The 18,563-nt window shown below is 31.3% G+C and overlaps 1 protein-coding gene across 15 annotated transcripts in view; it reads right to left on the bottom strand.

The window, feature by feature from the left end:
• The window catches only part of LOC135135532 (G-protein coupled receptor Mth2-like), a 93,419-nt gene that overhangs the window by 7,075 nt on the left and 67,781 nt on the right, over nt 1–18,563 (bottom strand). Inside the window, exon 1 of one of the 15 annotated variants that reach the window (XM_064064618.1) lies at nt 16,985–17,183. The exons of 13 other annotated variants lie outside the window; for them this stretch is intronic. In XM_064064618.1, the coding sequence (XP_063920688.1) occupies nt 16,985–17,165 (181 nt within the window). In that variant the 5' untranslated portion in view covers nt 17,166–17,183. Of the gene's footprint in view, nt 1–8,884; nt 9,564–16,984; nt 17,184–18,563 lie in introns of those variants that run through there. One more of the 15 variants, XM_064064610.1, reaches the window with a different exon arrangement.

Raw genomic sequence — 18,563 nt, 5'->3', positions numbered from 1 at the left:
TAAAAAAAACATAAGAAAGCTAGTTATGGAAAAAAAGTTGTTACCCTGCAAAAATGTTTCTATTTCTCCCTTCTAAAAATAGATTATATCATAAAAATATTGTAGGTTTTTCTCTAGACCAACCACGGAATAATAGGGAACTTCAGATGTTAACAGGATTTTGACCATCAAGGTGTTGATAACTGGTCCTTCGTACATAATATATTTATACGTAATAAATTTATTCTATCGATTATTCAGAATTTGCTCATTTAATATCCCTGAAATTCCGGGAATGTTTTCATTAATGTGCTAAAGCTGAAATATTTATCCTTACCAAAAGGTAATTATTTCACCTCGAAAAAATAATAATTAAAAAATATTCTAAAAAAAGTCATAAATGCGGTATTTTTGTCCTCGATGGGTGGGGAAGTTTTGTGTAAATATCTCTAGTTTTTTATCAATCATGTTATCTTTTAGTAAATAATTTATTTTCCGATAACTATGCACTTTCACATAATGTCGAAATGTTTTAGAAAATGATAAATTTAAATGTCAACAATCATCGGAAAGGTTTATTAGAAGCATCAACATGGCAACCTTCAACTTCTGAGAGTTCGTGGAACGTAACCTATATGGATTACTCAGCTTCCAAAGAAATAGACTAGGTGCTGGATACCAGTTTCAAAAATCCAGTAAAATTTATAAATATCTTACTTGGAAACAAAGAATAATTTCTGTGTTTCATTCGCGTTGTTTATTGACTGACTGAAATAACTCAGCGCGACATATATTTCGGTGAAACTGTAAGTAATTTCCTTCGTATTGGTTTTCCGTTGTAATTAAAATGCATTTGCTTAACTTGATTAAGTCATTACAGCTGTTAGAATTTACAGTGTTTTTTTTTCAAAATCTGTAGATAAATTTGTAACACACATACATAAAATATTATTTCCTATAGAAGTGAAGTTGAAAAAGAACGCCGTATTTAGTATTTTTTATTCAAGACAAGAAAACTAGTATCTACCAAATTATGGAAATCTCCGTTACGTATTCTTATTTTTGACCTTGTTTGTTTATTGGTTTTAAAGTGATATTAGAAGTCACATTTCAATAATTACCAGCATTTACATAGTTGTTCAATGCTGTGTGTTTTCCGAAATACGTCGACTAATGGTTGAGTCTCATAAATACTGCTGCAACCAGTGGCGGCTCGTGACTATTTTGGTTGGGTCGGCCAGCAGTGAGTAACCCAAAGTTTTAAGACATAGAATACAAGAACCAGGGACCTCAAGTTAATCATTATCTATAATTTGCTACCTGTATGGTGTTAATTCATATAGTCCTAACAACTTGGTAAAACAAAATAAAAAATATTCTTCAAATAGGTATAAAGTAAAGCATATACTTATACAATATAAGCCATCTATAATAATAAAATAACGTCAATAAACTCAAATAAAAATGAAAATAACATTCAAGTTATAAAGTAACACATTCTAACAAAAAATATAACATTAAACGTCAACAACTATTTATTAGTAAAAAACAAAATTAAAAAAGTAAATTAGAAATTTGTATAAACCAATTCAATGCGTCTTTGTTTTGTATTGGCAAAGTGGTCAACTACTTGATTATAGAACTTTTGATCTTCCGATAAGTTTGTAAGCACTTCTTTTTCTATTGCTAAAACGAATAATTTGGATAATCAATTTTGACTAATGGAGTTTCTAGTAAAATTTGTATTTCGCTTTAAAGCTGAAAAACTGCGTTCAACATATGCTGATGTGTGTGTGTTAATTTTAATCATATACCATATGATTAAAATTAAAGACAGAAATAATTTCGGAGGCTTCTACATTTTCGTAAGTAGCATCATCAGGAGCAGGGTTGAGAAATTAGGAAGATGGCAAAAGAGCACGGTAACTCAATATGCCAATCGTACCAGACGACCAGAGGCAAAACTCTTTTTCTGAAGTTTTTTTGAATTTATTGTCAACATGATATTCAAAAATTAAACAATACCAACAAAATAGTTTGTTTTTTGACTTGCTCCCCGTCAGCCATTCATAATTTTCATACCATGCTGTATTAATTATTATTAATTATTAATATATGCTATTGCACCGGAGCTGACGTTATTATTGCTCCGTGCTTCGATTAAATGTTGCATGCGCGGCTCCGAACGGGCCATTTCTTTTATATCCCAGGAATTGATCATCGTATGTTAAAAGTCGAAAGTCATTATTTAATAGATGTGTAACAGCATCAAAATTTAAATCAGTTACTAATTCTCTTACAAACTGTTGTCATTGTTACTGAAATTAGAAACAAACCTAAACCAATTTCATCCACGTGAAGACTGCAGAAATTCACAATATACCGATAGCGGCCAGCCGGTGCCGGTAGTGGGGAACCGCATGGAAAAGTGCACGGCAGAAGTGCAGTGATGAAACGGAATTTTGTACGGTTTCGTCGCTATTGCATTCTAACTTATGCAAACAGAAGGTGATAGCGCTATAACAACTTGATGTACTGCCAAAAGGCCGGCCGATTTTAGCAGACATTTGACCAATCACTGCTGCAGGCGCGTTAATCAGAGCGTATCAGACACGTATCAGTCTTTATAGCTATTTCTCTTTAATTCTGCTAAACAGAGAGCGATAGCAGATATGACATTATTCGACGTTTGTTCTTGTAGTCGGCCGGCCTCAGCTCCTCGCAGTAAAAATATTCAAACTTCCCGGCACGATTTGTGCTTCCGAACGAAAGTGAATAAATTAGATAACGCTTTTTGTAATTAAAAAAATAATAACAACAGTAAAATCAGGTGATTTCAAAATAGCTTTAAATTATATTCTTGCGTTTAAAATAAAAATGAATATCGCAAATTGACAAGTTCGGTGACAGACTCGGCCTGGCCTAACTGGCCCCCCCTGACGAGCCGCCACTGGCTGCAACCTTTTTAAACCAGAACATTAAGATTTTATTTTCAGTATCCATATTTTTTGTTATTTGCGTACGATTTTATTTTCAGTTAAGCTGAAATGAAAAACAGCAAATTTTATTTAAAGTCACTGAACGCTATTCATAGAGTTAAAGTTAGTTATTGTGGAAATAAAACGTAACACCTTCGTATTATTTTACATTATTAATATCTTTTATTGCGTTGTGCTTCGAGATCAAATTATGTCATGATATTTTTAATTGCTTCAAACTTTTTCCATTGCTACACACCGTAGAACAATATTAAAGGTAAAATGTCTAATTATTCACAAAAACAAATTAAACAAAATTTACCTGTCTCCAGAAAATTCCACGAGATAAAGGTTTATTAGCATTCTTAAGTGAAATACAAGCTTATTGAGTAAGATGGTTTATTTATTTGCAATTAATTGAAATTGAAAGATGTTACCTAAAAAATTCATATTTTTATCTGCAATAATTTGTAATAAAAATACTTCGAAGAATATGTACGTTAGACAACAAAACGCTATTTTAGCCTCTTCATACAAAATGTCAAGGTTCATAAAAACTAAACATCGTTTTTTTTTAACTGTAGTACCATAATAATCCTTACAGAAATAAACAAAATTTTAGATTGCCGTTTTTAAGTTAACAAATATATATCGGTTTTTCAAAGTAAATGAGATGTTGCAGGAAGATTTACTGTCTGTAACACTAACAACGCTGATTTAAAATTGGCATTAATATTTTGGAAAATAAACACATACATTAAAATTACCATATTTTTAAGAGTCATGGCCAATTAAGAAACACAATTTGACTTTTATTTTATTAGCATTTCAAACAAAAACTGAACTATTTCATTTACAAACATTGTCAAGGTTATAAAGCAGCGATTATTATTAACGTTGAATTAATTAATTATCAGTAAATAATAATTTGTTTAATAGATTTTACGTTTACATATGTACATTTAATGGTTAGAAATTTTTAATCGTATTATCAGTGTATTTCTACTAATAGGCAACCATTACATTTTTGTTTAGTGATGCTGCTGGTTATTTGTAATATATACAATATACAACACATACTGTAGCAATATTTTACTAATTATCTTTAATGATTGCAATTTATACTCTCAAATTATACAATTTAAATCTTTAAAGTAGAAGATTGATTTTTCTACAACAATTGCATATAGAAATACAAGTTCTTTACACAAATTATTATTCATATTATATGAAAGTAATTTTTAATTGGAAGGAATACGTGCAGTATTATAAGAATCATCATCATCATTAACGAATGTCTATTTTCATTTTTAAGATTTTTTTTTGTTAGCGATTTTCTACACCCATTCTCTGCAAACATACATTATTTTATACATAGTAAGTATATCAAGAATATCGTGAACATAATCAATTAGTAAGAAAATTTTTATTTTCAATCTCTCCAAGAAAGTGACAACGTCAAGTCTCGCCTAAAATAAAACATGCATGCTCTTTTGCATAAAAATATAATAAATCATTGTAAATTGTCTTTGGTTGAATTAATTTTTTTAATTAGTACTTCTGCTTATAAAATGTACGTTTTATCATAATAGTTGTGACTCAAATATATTTCCTTTTCCGTGCTAGAAGCCATTATTAAATTATCTATTTCGTGACGGTCCTGTGTCTAGCTATATCTTTACTCTTCAATAAACAAGTTTATCACATTTAGCAAATTAGTTTCAAAAAACAGCAAGAATTCGTTGAAACATCCGTCAATGCATGGATGAATTAAATTATACTTTTAGATTGAGTTTCTTTCAAAAGTGTACATTTGTCTATTATTATTCACACGAATATGTCTGTCATTTGGGAGCGCAAAGTGTATTTGATGACAATTTAAATTTTTGCGAAAACATATATTTACTATTTCCTTCGTTTTTGAACACCGTTTTTCAGGTGATTTTCTGCTGTAGGAAATGATGCTCATTGTCTATGTACACAATTGAAAAAATGGTTTCATTACATTAATGACATGTGCAGCCAATTACCTTAATTTTAATAAAAATCGGTTTTATTTCATTATCTATTCTCATGTTATATTTGGTGATTTTGTTATTACTGATTAAGCTAACATCTGGTCTAAATATGTCGTCTTGTCTTATCCTGTGATAATAAAAAATGATTAAATGTTAACAAAATAAACCATAAAAGTTCGCCGACTTAAACCTTGATGTAATGTGAGCCAAGTATCTGAAGAATAGTACATACAGGATGTTTCATTCCAATTAATCAACTAAACGATTCGATTATATAAAAACATCACTAGTCACTCTACATGTTTACAAAAACATGAAACTTGCAACACAAAAGGGAACAAGTTTCTATGACTAGATATCTACTGTTTTTCGCATTTCCGCAATTTCCTGAAATAAAACTGGAATGACCTTAACATGCGTATTCATTTGTAAAACCGAAGGCCTTGATTATTTGCATAGATTAAAGATTATTGTTATATTATCATGTCAGTTTTATTTCACACAACAAAAATAAACTTCATTTTGGATTCGATTTTCCAAAATCTAAACTTTGCAGGGATGATTATAGGATACGGTGTGACTCTTAATTTTCTCGAGTTTTCGACTTTAGTGTCAGTTTTTCAGGCTTTGATTTTTTTACCCTGTTAGTCTGACTGCAAGTAAATTTTGCCTCATTTGTTCATCATTTTATGAAAACAGGGACTATTTCCCGAGGCATTTTTGGCCCACTTATTGAAAAAAACCCATTAATTATAAATTGCGGTGTTGACTATAATTATCTCGAGATCAAAGTTAAGATTGCAGCGGGAAAACCGGAAATTGTACGTATAATAGTGGATTATTATTATTTTCACAGCAAATTTTTATTAAACAATCCATATATTTAGCGTCAGAATTCTACGTTATAGGCAACACAAATTATTTCTAAGACAATTTCGAGAAACGAATCAGTGTTAAATACCACAAATCTACGTTAGTTAGGGTAGGTGTAGCATTTCGTATAGCATTCTGTATCCAAAACTACTATGGACGAAAGTAATTCAGAGATTAATTACATTTGCACATTTTACTTTAACCATTCAGAAGCCACATATATGACTACATAAGAACTGAGTTACATTTAAATTTAATGTGTTGTTTTAAACATGCTTAAGTTGATATAATAATTTAGTATGTCGTAGGTTTTGTAGAAAAATATACTATTGTATGAAATTTAAATACGTTCCTGTGCAAAATTTTTAGGTGACGTAATCACATTGTTGGCGGGGATGATCAGACAAATTTTGACGACAGACAGACTATAGACAAACGGAAACGGAAATCCATTTTTTCATACTCTAGACATCATGAAACGTCGAGAAAACATGAATTTATTCGTTCGTCGGATGGACCGTACAATACTTTCCTACCTTATGCTCGGGAAGTAAAAATTAACACTTATTTTAGCTCTATGATGATGTTTACTGTATGATTTCTCTTTTTATAATATACAATTTCTTGCGGAAAATGTTAGGTGGATTGTATGTTTCCTTTAAAAATACTTCATTGCAGTTTGTTTTTGATCATAAATTATATAGTTGCAGTGTCTAAAGGCGGAATTCCACTGAGGCAACACTGAACGACATGTTGCTTTAGTGGAATTCCGCCTTAATAAAACTTAGACTGTTTTGGTTTTTTATAGGTATTTACAATTGTTAAGAATCATAAAACGCTAACCAAACTTTGTCTAATCATTCCCCCCAACAATGTGATGACTGATGAAAATGTTTAATAGTAAACACCATTTAAATTGTATAAAAGAACATACATACATGTACTTGTGGTTTATGAATTTGCCTTGAATTTTATCACAAATACTTTATAAAAATTTCTGCCGTGTGCCGCGAGTTTTGGTTTACGGGCACACGTCTCAGTGTTGAACTCGAATTTGAACTTCATGGTCGACGATTTTTTTTTTCTAACACATTTGATTTGTTTGAATGTTTGACCTCAGCTGCGGGGAAGTCCTGTCTAGCCCAATTTTTTAAGATACATAATTATGAACGTAATTTGTATCAAAATTAAATAATAATTAGTAAACCGTTGTTAAATAATTTTAAACTTTATTAAGGTTCTAAGGTAGTTTGCGAAAAATATTAAAAATACTGTTAACTTCTTCCGTCCGGAGACTAATTTTGAAAACATAATATACCTACAGTGTGAAAACTATTTGTGGAATAAATTTAATAAATTCAAAACTAATGATATTTATCAAAAACGCTGAAACAGGTCAATTTGTATTTATAAATACGCTCTTTTTAAGTTGTCGTACCTATTTGTAACGTTCCCTTTCGAACAAAGACATCACATGCATTTTTTAAAATAGAAAGTTGTAAACAGTACGTTTAAAGACGTTTTCAAGAAGTCCACACATGTTACCCTTGTTTTTAAAGCTTATTTAGAACTTTCTGCGCCTCTGACGTACCATCAAACAAACCCAGTTTCTTATAGATAAAAATAAAATTAGATTTTAGAACTTTATTTTTTGGTGATAACCCCAATTAGTTAACAACTTCTTGATAACTATCTTGAACGTAAAAACCTTTAAGTCAAGATTTCGCAAAGTGTTCTGTTTTTTTTTACTGAGTTGTCTTTTACATCCCCACCCCTGCAATGTTGCTGGCCTCTACTTTATGCTATTTAGTTTGAACATTATAAATCCGACCGTTCTTAGACATTTTTCTGTTAGGACGCATTGGTTCTTAAAAAATCTGAATTCATGAGCTATGATAACAACTTGCCTGGCATCATTAACTCAGCTTTAGACGTGTTTCTTGATCAAAGACGTCACAACTGACATGATTTTTTTTCTTACGCCACTAATGTACACGCATTCGATTTTCAAATCACTGTGTTTTGTGTCAATTAAATGACCACACTGTATTAATCAATATAGATAACTTTTTTATACATTTAAAAGGTTTTTTATATTTTTTGTAGTTGCAAAAAAGAGAACTGCTTCATTTTTGGACACGTCTTTTCTATGTCACCACGAAAGTGAATCCATATTCTTAGAAAATGCAGATATATAGACAGTCTTTTAAGAAGGTGTTGCGTATAAACATAAAATTTGAAAGTTGACGCACCGCTGTAAGAAAAGGGCAATGAACTCTGTGATATCAACATATACAGCAGAATTTGAAGCAACATAATTTTAAAAATACTTGGAAAAACACACCGAACGATTATTTTTTGTATTGATTTTGGTTAATTGATACTATATTTTATACAGTAAACAGTACTTACTATACATAACATACATTGAAAGTATAGATTTTACAAAAAAATAATTGTTTAAGCAAAACACATGTATAATTTAATTATTTTAAAGTCGAAATTGTATGGTTACATAATAATTAGCACTTAAACAGTGACGTAATGTATCTATTTCAATTCTACTATGAATATAGTATTAAATGAAAAATATTTGGCCGATGTGCCTAAATTCCTTGGGGTTTTTCAAATTACTAATTGTTTTTGTAATATTTACTAGCAACTCGTAGTGAAATACCCACTTTTTTGCATTTATCTCTTAGTAAAATAATGTTTCCAACACAACCGAACACATTTTTCGTAATTGATAAATGCTTGAATGGTGGTAAGATATAACAAATGTGGGTTTCTTCACCACATTATATGTAAAATAATGTAATTTATTACATTCGTGTAATTTATTCTTTAGCGAAGGTTTCTAATCAACAGTTGAATCTGCAATTTCCACTTGACATAAAATTCCGCGCATGTTGATTTTATTTACCTGTTTAAACCCGACGATTGGATTTTCCTGCATCAATTAGCATGCCATTCATTTATACATAGTTTACATTTCGAAACAATCCTGAATTGAAAGTGTAAAAATCATCATAATACCTGCAGCATATATTTTTCTCGATGTACTTTCCGCGCCACCCCTGTCATAGCAAATGAAGGCAGACAAGCCCTTCCTGTTGATATCATCCACACAATAATAATCATTACTCAACACTCCATACTGAGACGTTAAAATTCTCCCATCTTCTTGCATATAAAACCAATCTGTGCCATTCGGAATGAAAGGAAAAAAGGGGCAGTTCATCACACCCGCCAAAATTTCCGAATCACCACTCACATGGCGCACCAGAGTTTTTTCATTGTAAACCGGAATATCCAAAACAAAATCAGGATCCTCATATCTTGTACACACACCTCGTTTCGCGTAAAACCCGACCGCACAACATTTTCTAATGCACGAAGTCTTCGACGTGCAATTACAGTTTTGGACTGGTTGATTTTTATACCTGTATTCAGTTACATTTGCCGATGTTACACTTTGAGAATCACACAAATCCAAAGAAATGGCCCTTACAAACGGTGCTAGTAGAAGTAAGACCGCTACATGTAGCATCGTTCCACGCGAACTGTCCACTCCTCTCACTATTTAGTAAACACACTTCTGTACCTCCACATATCTGCAGGTGTCTGATACAGACAGACAGGTCACGTTTTTTAAATGCTGATTGGAAAAAATCAACGATATTGGACGAAGGCAAACGAAGATTAAAAGATACAGTGAGTGAATTAACAACAATACACTCGGTGCTTTAGTAGGTGCTGTTTGTCTTCGTTTTTAGAACACAATAAGTGGGTAATCTTTATCAGAACGGTCATACGTGTCAGTTAAATGGGGCTTTCATAAGTTTTAAATTTAGAAACATTATTTTGGCTGAAATGAATATGTGAAATTTCCTGGTTTTTAATACATATAATTTTTTTTAAAGAAGAAACTCAGCCAATCATTGTCCTATATTGAAACGTATTTTCAACTTTGATTAGATAGTTTGGATAGACGCCAGTTATTTTCTGGGTTAGTCGATGTTTCTAACAGTGCCAATGCCGTAATTTGTTTTTCCTTCATTATAAACAATAAACTGTGAAGAAATGCAATACTTATAAATATATGCACTGTGGTCCAGACTACAACAGAACTTACTAACGAATTCATGTTGTTACGAAAACTAGGTAGTTAATTTGAATAACGAGTGAACCGTCAAGGTGAACAGAATTATTTTATACTATTTGATGCGAATATTTACAATTTAAATTTATTATTAGTTAATTTCAATACCATTGATAGCAACCTCATAAAATTGCATTTGCCATTTACAAATTATTTTAAATTTAGAAATGTGGTTTAAGGACAAAATAACATACTTACACGTAGCATAAAAAATATATATAAAAATAAATATTTGTAACATCGAAATTCTTTCCAACCGATTTATTAAAATGTATCAAGGACAAAATTATCGAACAGGCGCGTACTTATTTAAACCTATCATAATCGTTAAATTGTAAAAATTTTATTATAAATAAAATTATTCGAGAACTTAGCATATAGTGTGAATAAATATAATTGAGTTTGCTACATGTTTTACATTCAAATACCTCCTTTTAAGAATGAAGTAGATGCGTATCATTCATTTAATGACAACATGCAACAACTTTTTCAAATAGTAGGTATGTCACGCAAGCAATACATTTTTAATTACCTGAAACCTTTTTTTTGCTGAAATTATCTCTTACAGGCTCGCCAAAAAGTAATTGTGCCAATTTTACCCCAGTGCATTGTGTATAAATGTGACATACATTTGCACACAATTACTGTAAAGTATAAAAAATAACCCCTTGTAATCGAGGTTATTCTAACTATACAATACATTCATTTGTGGTCTTAAACTTAATTTTTTTGTCTCGAAACTTTCAAGAAGAATCATTGGCATATTAACCTTTTGTATAAATTATTTGATCTGTTCAATGAAGCAATAATTAATAAATAAATATTTATGTAGACATGATAATTAACATTGTCCATTACACAATTACATGCTATTAATTACACAACTTCGAGACAAAACTGTATTTTGAGAAACTATTTTTTCAAAAATTGTTCTAAAAAAAATATTTCCTCATCCTCAGAAGCGTGACCCGATGTATGTTGGGGTTTTTACTCATACAAATTTCTGTGAAGAGAAATGTTTATGCAAAATATGGGTGGATTAATAAACCACACATACATACGCATAGTTTTTTACACAGTTTATCAGGATTTACTTAACAATATTTTAAGTTTATGGAGGGGATAAGAGCTAAGTTTTGATTAGCAATTTACCGTGTTTATGATGATCTTAAAGCGTTTGTAAGATTCCAGATTCGGTTTTGTATTCTCTTAAATGAAAAATAAAATTTATACGACAGCGACCAAGCAAAAATGTAAGATGACGTCATTAAACTGTTAGTGTATCAAATTTCGTTCAAACTACACGATAGTCGTAAAGTGCACTTAAAATTGCCCAGTAGTTTTGGATATTCCGCCTTCAATACCATTACCAGTAGACAGAAGATAGACAGAGGGAAACGGAAAACTGATATTTTCGTATTATACAAACCACGAAATGTCAAGAAGAAATTAGCCATTCGTCAAATGAAATCTATTCCAGTCAATACATTTCGAAAATAAAAATATTAAAAATCTACTTGTAAACTCTAATTGATGATATAAATCAAGGCGGATGCATAAACCACAAGTACAATGATATATTATTTTACAAAATTTAAATAGCATTTACTACAAAAATACAAAATATTGCAATTTATAGAAATATTTCTATAATAGTCCTAGATCTCTGGCAGGCACATAATCAGCTTATGTTGTTTTTATAAAATTTACACAATTTTTGTTAAAAATTCTGGTCCAGCATAATTTCTTTCACTTAAATTTGACAGTGTTTCAGTTAATATCTATTGTTGCGGAATTTTGTATCAAATATTGTATTAAAAATAACATCGTGTAAAACCTACATTTAAAATTTGACAACAATCGATCCGTTGGTTTTGGAGATTATCTACCCAACAAAAATTTAATCAGTCAATAGGCAGACAAACGGATAGACAGACGGATATGGGAGACCTTGTTTTCGTACTCTTAACTTGAAACGTTGAGAAAACATGAAAGTGGCCGTTCGCCGGATGGACCCTAACAAAATACTTTCTTAGCTTACGCTTAAATCAGACTTAGCTCACGACCCTGTGTCATAAATCATAGTTTGTAGTAGCAGAAACAATTAATTATTACAGTTTTTAGATGAAAAATTAATTATTAAAGAACTATGTAGTTGTGTTAAAGGCGGACTTATCAAATATTTATGTAGGTTGGGCTAATTTTGGAAATAGGAGACTTTTAGAGAAAACGAATTAGAATAATATAAATTCATTTTCAAAAATATCTTTTAGTAGGTATCGAGAACATTAATAAAACTAAGCGACAAATACAACCGACTTTACACAATTATGTAAAATTATACAACTCAGCGGAAAGTTCCAACAGATTGTTTCCGATTAATCATTTATAAAAACATGTTGTGGTAACGTTTGGTTATTTTTACTTTAGTCCCCGAGGGATTAAATGTGTTTTTAATCTCTGCACTTTAACCCAGTGAAACGAAGAGTAATAATACATTCAATTCTAGAAGCACATAAGTAATTTTCGCTTGTTATAAGTAGTTATAAAAGGTCTCGTCACATTCAAACGACATCCATTTTATCACAAATTTACAGTTTTTTTAGTAATTAAAAGCAGACCTGGTTTAAAATAAAGTCAACGGTGTTTTCGATAAAAAGCAGGTGTTTGGACTTAATTTGTCCCCTTCAAATAGAAGTAAGACTTATTATTAGTCCACAAAAATTTATTTATATAAGTACAAGCTGTATATTTTATAAACGTAGATATTAACGTCTCGTTGTTAGTATTTATACTGATTCATCAGTAATTTCTGCTAATTTACTGTTTAGTAATGCACAATTAAAATTTAACTGTATATAGTGTGGTGGCGCGTAAATAGTATGTCGAACAGGGAGGATGATCGTCGTTACTGTTGATGTTGGTTTGTCTATAAATCTTATAGGTTTATAATAAACAATAGTGTGAACGAATCAGTATTTGAGTAATTATTAATAGATTTGCGAATTATTATTATTATTATTAACAATATATCATAAAATGAAGGTCATAAGTTTAATCATTACTGTCACTAATAAGAAGGCCATGTACTGGATGTATACATATACGATATGTACAGAGTGTCCCCGATAAAAATCCGCGGCCTGAGAACGGATAAAGATATTGAAATTCTGTAAACGCATATATTTTTAGCTTGAAGGAGGAAGCTTAATTTAGTACATTGGAAATATGACGTTTATTACTTAATTCAGGGTCGCGACGCTACCTATACTGTTTTTAATTGCGACGTACATATTTTTTAAGTATGTATGTATGTGCTTTATCACTTTATTTTACAAAAATAAATCTCTCTCTACCGAGCGCCTAAATTGGTATAAAGTTATTTAGACAGAACTTTCCTCGCCCCTAAAGTATAATACATACCCCTGACTCTTTTGAAAAATAATCCTCATAGATTCAAATTGAGATATATGTGTGGTGTTGAGTCGCCCTGTACAAGCAATTGTAAAAATTGTATGCATTGATAAACCACAAATGCAGAACATTTTTGATAGAAATTATTTTTTTATTATATTTGGGACACCAATGCACATATATGTATATATGCATAATTTTTAATTATATTTACATTTAGTATGTCTTACAAGCAAGCTGTATCAGCATTAATCTATAATCTATATTATCACGTTTCTCTTTGAAAAGATTATTACAGGTGAGGTTAGTTAAAGTCGAAAAATGATAAAATTATGTTAATATGGACCCATTGCAAATAATACCTCTCATATAAAGTACATGATACTATTTCTAAACATTTTGGGACCACGTTGGGCATACATATGGGTATGATTATTCATTTTATATAGACCCCTAAAGTATGACAAAATAGGTCCCCGTTTTCCGAAACTACGTAACTGATTATTGCCAAATTTTGTTAGCATTTTAGGCATATCAAAATTTTGCATTGCAATTGATATTTAAATATTATAAAATAACATTTGAAGTCCATAATCGATTACGCTATTGTCAGACAAAATACTACGATGTAGATTCAGGATGTAAAGGCATGCAGAGGACCACTACCTGCTTAAAACCAAAGTTGTACGGCCAAATATAAATGACAAACAACAAAAAAGTGCAGAAGAACAACAAGACCAGAAACAAGTACGGTATAATTTATACATATAGTCTAATACATGACGTAAATTTATTAACAAAGGAGGCCCTGGGAGAATATGAAAAGCAAAACAAAAGACAGGAAAGACAAAAACCGTATTGGTGGGACGAAGATAAAGAGAAATAACAGAGAAAAGACAAAAATATCTGAAATTTCTAAACACTAACAAAGATAGTGACAAAAGACAATATAAAGAAGCACAAGCAAGTGTAAGGAAAAAAATCACACAAAAAAAGAACGAAGCATGGGAAAAAAGTTGTAATAAAGTAAATACATACATCGGCGGGAGGAAAAGTACAAAAAGCTGGAGACTAATAAAAGGACTACGAACAAATACAAAAAAAAGATAATATCACCGGTAACACTAGAAAAATGGCAAAAGTATTTTAAAGATCTTCTAACGGAACATCGGACAGAATTTATGAATGAAGATCAGGAAACAGAAATAAATATAGTCTCCTCCCCTTTGAGGATACCCCTAAAAGAAGTAGAAACTAACTGCAAATCTTTAAAAAATGGAAAATCTCTCGGGCCTGGTGATATACCGGCTGAATTAATAAAAGCAGGAACACACAAGCTATTTAATTTAGGAAGCTATTTGAGAACTGTCTAAATGGGGAATAGGGTACCAAGTGAGTGGAAAAAATCAATAATATCAACAAAACACAAAAAAGGTAGCAGAGATCAGTGCGAAAATTATAGGGGCATAGCGATAATAAGTACAGGAAGTAGAATCTACGGGAAAATTTTGAAAGCCAAAATAGAGCAGGAGTACATATGGATATGGAGGCAGAAGAACAAGCGGGATTTAGGACGGGCAAATCGACAGTAGACCATTTATACTGCGTCACCCAAATTATAGAGAAAAAAGCAGCGTTTGATCAAGAAATCCATTTGCTTTACGTAGATCTACAAAAAACCCATGATAGTATTCCCCATCACAAACTATGGTCAACATTGGAATAGACAAACATTAAACAGGGAGTAATAAAAGCAGTGCAAAATATGTATACTAATAACGTAACACAAGTTAAGGTTGGAAAAAAAGTTTCAGAGGGATTCACAGCTACCGAAGGACTGAAGCAGGGATGCTGCCTCTCGCCCATACTTTTTAAAATCTATCTAGAACAGGCACTGAAAGTATGGAAAAGGAAGTGCAGTGGCATGGGAATTCCTCTGAATGACAATACAACCCTGTATACATTATGTTTTGCAGGCGATCAAATCGTAATAGCACAAGACCACGAGGATTTAACTTACATGGCACGAAAACTTATTGAAGAATACAGAAAATGGGGATTGGAAGTAAATGTAAAGAAAACGGAGTGCATGAGTATTGGAGGGTCTGCACAGAATATCGCCTTAGAGAACAATAAAATAATCAAACATTGTAAGGAATACAAGTACCTAGGGATGAAAATAACACAGGACGGAACTCAAGACAAAGCAATAAAAGAAAGGAACTCGCAAGGAAGAAAAGCCATATCCATGATAAATGGAATACTATAGGATCCGCATGTCTCAAAAGCGAACAAACACCGAATATACAACAGAACATCGTCACATATAGCAACGAAGTATGGTAATTAAAACAAAACACTGAGAAAATGCTACTGATAACGGAAATGGACTACTGGAGGAGGTCGGCAGGTAAATCACGAAAGGACAGAGTACCAAATGACAGAATTCGGGAAATCATGGGGGTCACACATACAATAATTGACGACATCAAAACAAAACAGTTGCTCTGGTATGGCCATGTACAGTGAATGGCTGAAAATAGACTTCTAAAACAAATCTTGACATGGACACCACACGGAAGAAGGAAAAGAGGGAGACCTAGAAGAAGTTGGCGGGAAGGAATTGATAAAGAAATAAAAGAACGAGATGTACCAGAACGCCTATGGAGAAATAGGGAAGAATGGCGGTTAGGAGTTGGAAAACGTCGTAGAACGTTTTGAAACCGAATTATATATATATAAAATAACATTCCACTTGTGGTTTATGAATCTGTATTGATTATTATTCACCCTAAGCAATCAGAATTTTAGGAGAAAAAAAAAAACTAAATTGTAGAATAACATTTTATAGTAATATAAGAGGAACGCCAAACAACCAACCGTTCATAAGCTCAGTTGGTTAGAACGTCATGATAATAACACGAAGGTCGTGGATTGGATCCCCACAAGGGCTACTTTTTTACACTCTGATTGGTATATCCACATTTATTTTCTGAAAATCTGGATTTGTTTGACTGTATTTTAAGCGCGAGGGAAGTTCTGTCTAACAAGATGAAACAATTTTTTTAGCTATAGATATTCTTAATAATTTGAGGGACTAATAATCACTTAGTTAGATCTGTCAGCACTTAACTTAATAGAAACATTTTTTTTTTTAAATCCGCTATAGTTAAATTTGGCGCATGCATGTTTTTTTAAGAAAATTAAAATCAAGAACCTTATTTATTATAGAATACTGAGCTTTATATCACACATAATTATAACACAATAAAATAATATAATAATTTGAGTAATTACTCACATTAGTTATTACACCGTAGTAAAAGTAATAATGATTTAATTTCAAGTTTATCAGGGAATAGGTACAATCATCGGTTTTTAAGAATTCTTGAGAATGATTACAACAGGCTCATTGTCATTATTGCATTTTAAAGATAAAAACCTTGATCACTCAATTCCAAAAAACTATTAAGAAGAAAGGACGATTCCTTAAACAACCGGTCTCTAAATGGTGAATACCGTCTTTGTAAAATGCTGCAGGTGTAACAAATATACATTACCAATGGATGACAAAACATATCTGAAAGTTTCTTCTGAACAAGAGTTGTTACGATCAGGCGTTATAATAATGTTAAACGTTGAAATGTTTCCCGTTTTATTGTCACATTTTTGATCGGCAGTTGAAGTTGATACAAATTCACAGAGAACGAAACCGATAATGTAGAGTAAACCGAAACCCATATTGATCTTAGATGACTGAATTAGTAACTAATCCGTATCGCCAGAAATTTAAGAAGTGCAAGATTAGATAAGATAAATAAGTTAGGCGTGAAATTCGTAGAACTAGAAATTATGGTTATGGTCACAAAATTTTAAATTTCAACCAATACATTTTACGAACCTCCTGGAATCCTTGCATAATGAACTTCAGCCAAATTTTGTCGTCTGCCGTCTGTATAATAATCTTTGAAACTACTGGATTGATTATTGAAACTTCTAGTTTCACAAAATCAAATTTTATAATAATTTTTCAAAGAAGCAGGATTTGTTGGACTGTACGTCAGGAGGACGAGGGAAGTACTGTCGAAATAACCTTTGACCAATTTTTTTCATTGCTTAAATACAGAATAATTGAGAAAACGATAGTTTCACGACTCATGTAATGTGTAGATCAAAATTAAAAAAATTAATTCAACTAAAATGTAGATATGTTGTTTTAAAAAGTGATTTAGTACACATTTTTTATGTAAATAATTACACAGATTTTTTATAGATAGCAGGATTGGTGTGTATTATGATGTCAGATCTCACTATCTGTAAAATGATTTCACTGAAATGAAATGAACTGAGTGAAAAACTCAACAACCCGCCGATTCTGTTGTCACCCTACAGGATGCATCTAGAATTTTTTTGTCCAAAAACCGAACCAAATATGAGCGGGAATTTAAAAGATAACCATGAAAACATAATGTAGTTGTTTGTTTTAACACATAAATTTCACTATGGAAACAATTATTGAGATTAATCCTTAACTGTGCTATTGTGCCTGTGTCTGTTAAGTGACAGTCAAATCATGAAACTAATATTAGCCTTTTTCAGTTATTTAAACGTCGAGTTTTGATATACTCACAACATAAAAAGTTGTTAAAAAATATGAACATGTCACTTGAAAAGAAGTTTTGTTACCAATCAAATTAATCCTGTGAGCGGGGTCTTTTCGATTTTCACCACCATATTTACATACAACTGCTAGAAGCTCATTTCTGTCTAAATCATAGTCCACACAAAAGTCATCATAAAACCGATTTCTGTAATAAAGCACATTGTTCCATTTCAAATTGAATTCATACTCATAAAGCTCAAAGCAAATTTTTTCACTAACATTTGAAAATAATTTAATAACAACTTTTGTCGAAAAATTAAAATGTAAGTTTATTATGGCCCGTTTAAAATAATTACTGCTATCTTCCACTGTCTCACATTCATCATTTATAAAGTACTGCCCAAAATGACAACACTTCCAAATGATTGAGGATCGAAAACAATTACTGTCACTTGTAGAGCCACTACAACCTAATAAAATGGGTAAATTACAGAAAAACACTAACAACAAGTACATTTTCATCTCGTTGATTAACT

The sequence above is a fragment of the Zophobas morio genome, unplaced genomic scaffold, assembly GCF_036711695.1.
Source record: "Zophobas morio isolate AGI-343-1 ecotype UQ-CSIRO unplaced genomic scaffold, CSIRO_AGI_Zmor_V1 ptg000024l, whole genome shotgun sequence".
In the NCBI taxonomy this organism is placed as follows: domain Eukaryota; kingdom Metazoa; phylum Arthropoda; class Insecta; order Coleoptera; family Tenebrionidae; genus Zophobas; species Zophobas morio.
Note: the sequence above shows the minus strand (reverse complement) of the source record. Positions and strands in the feature narration are given on the sequence as shown.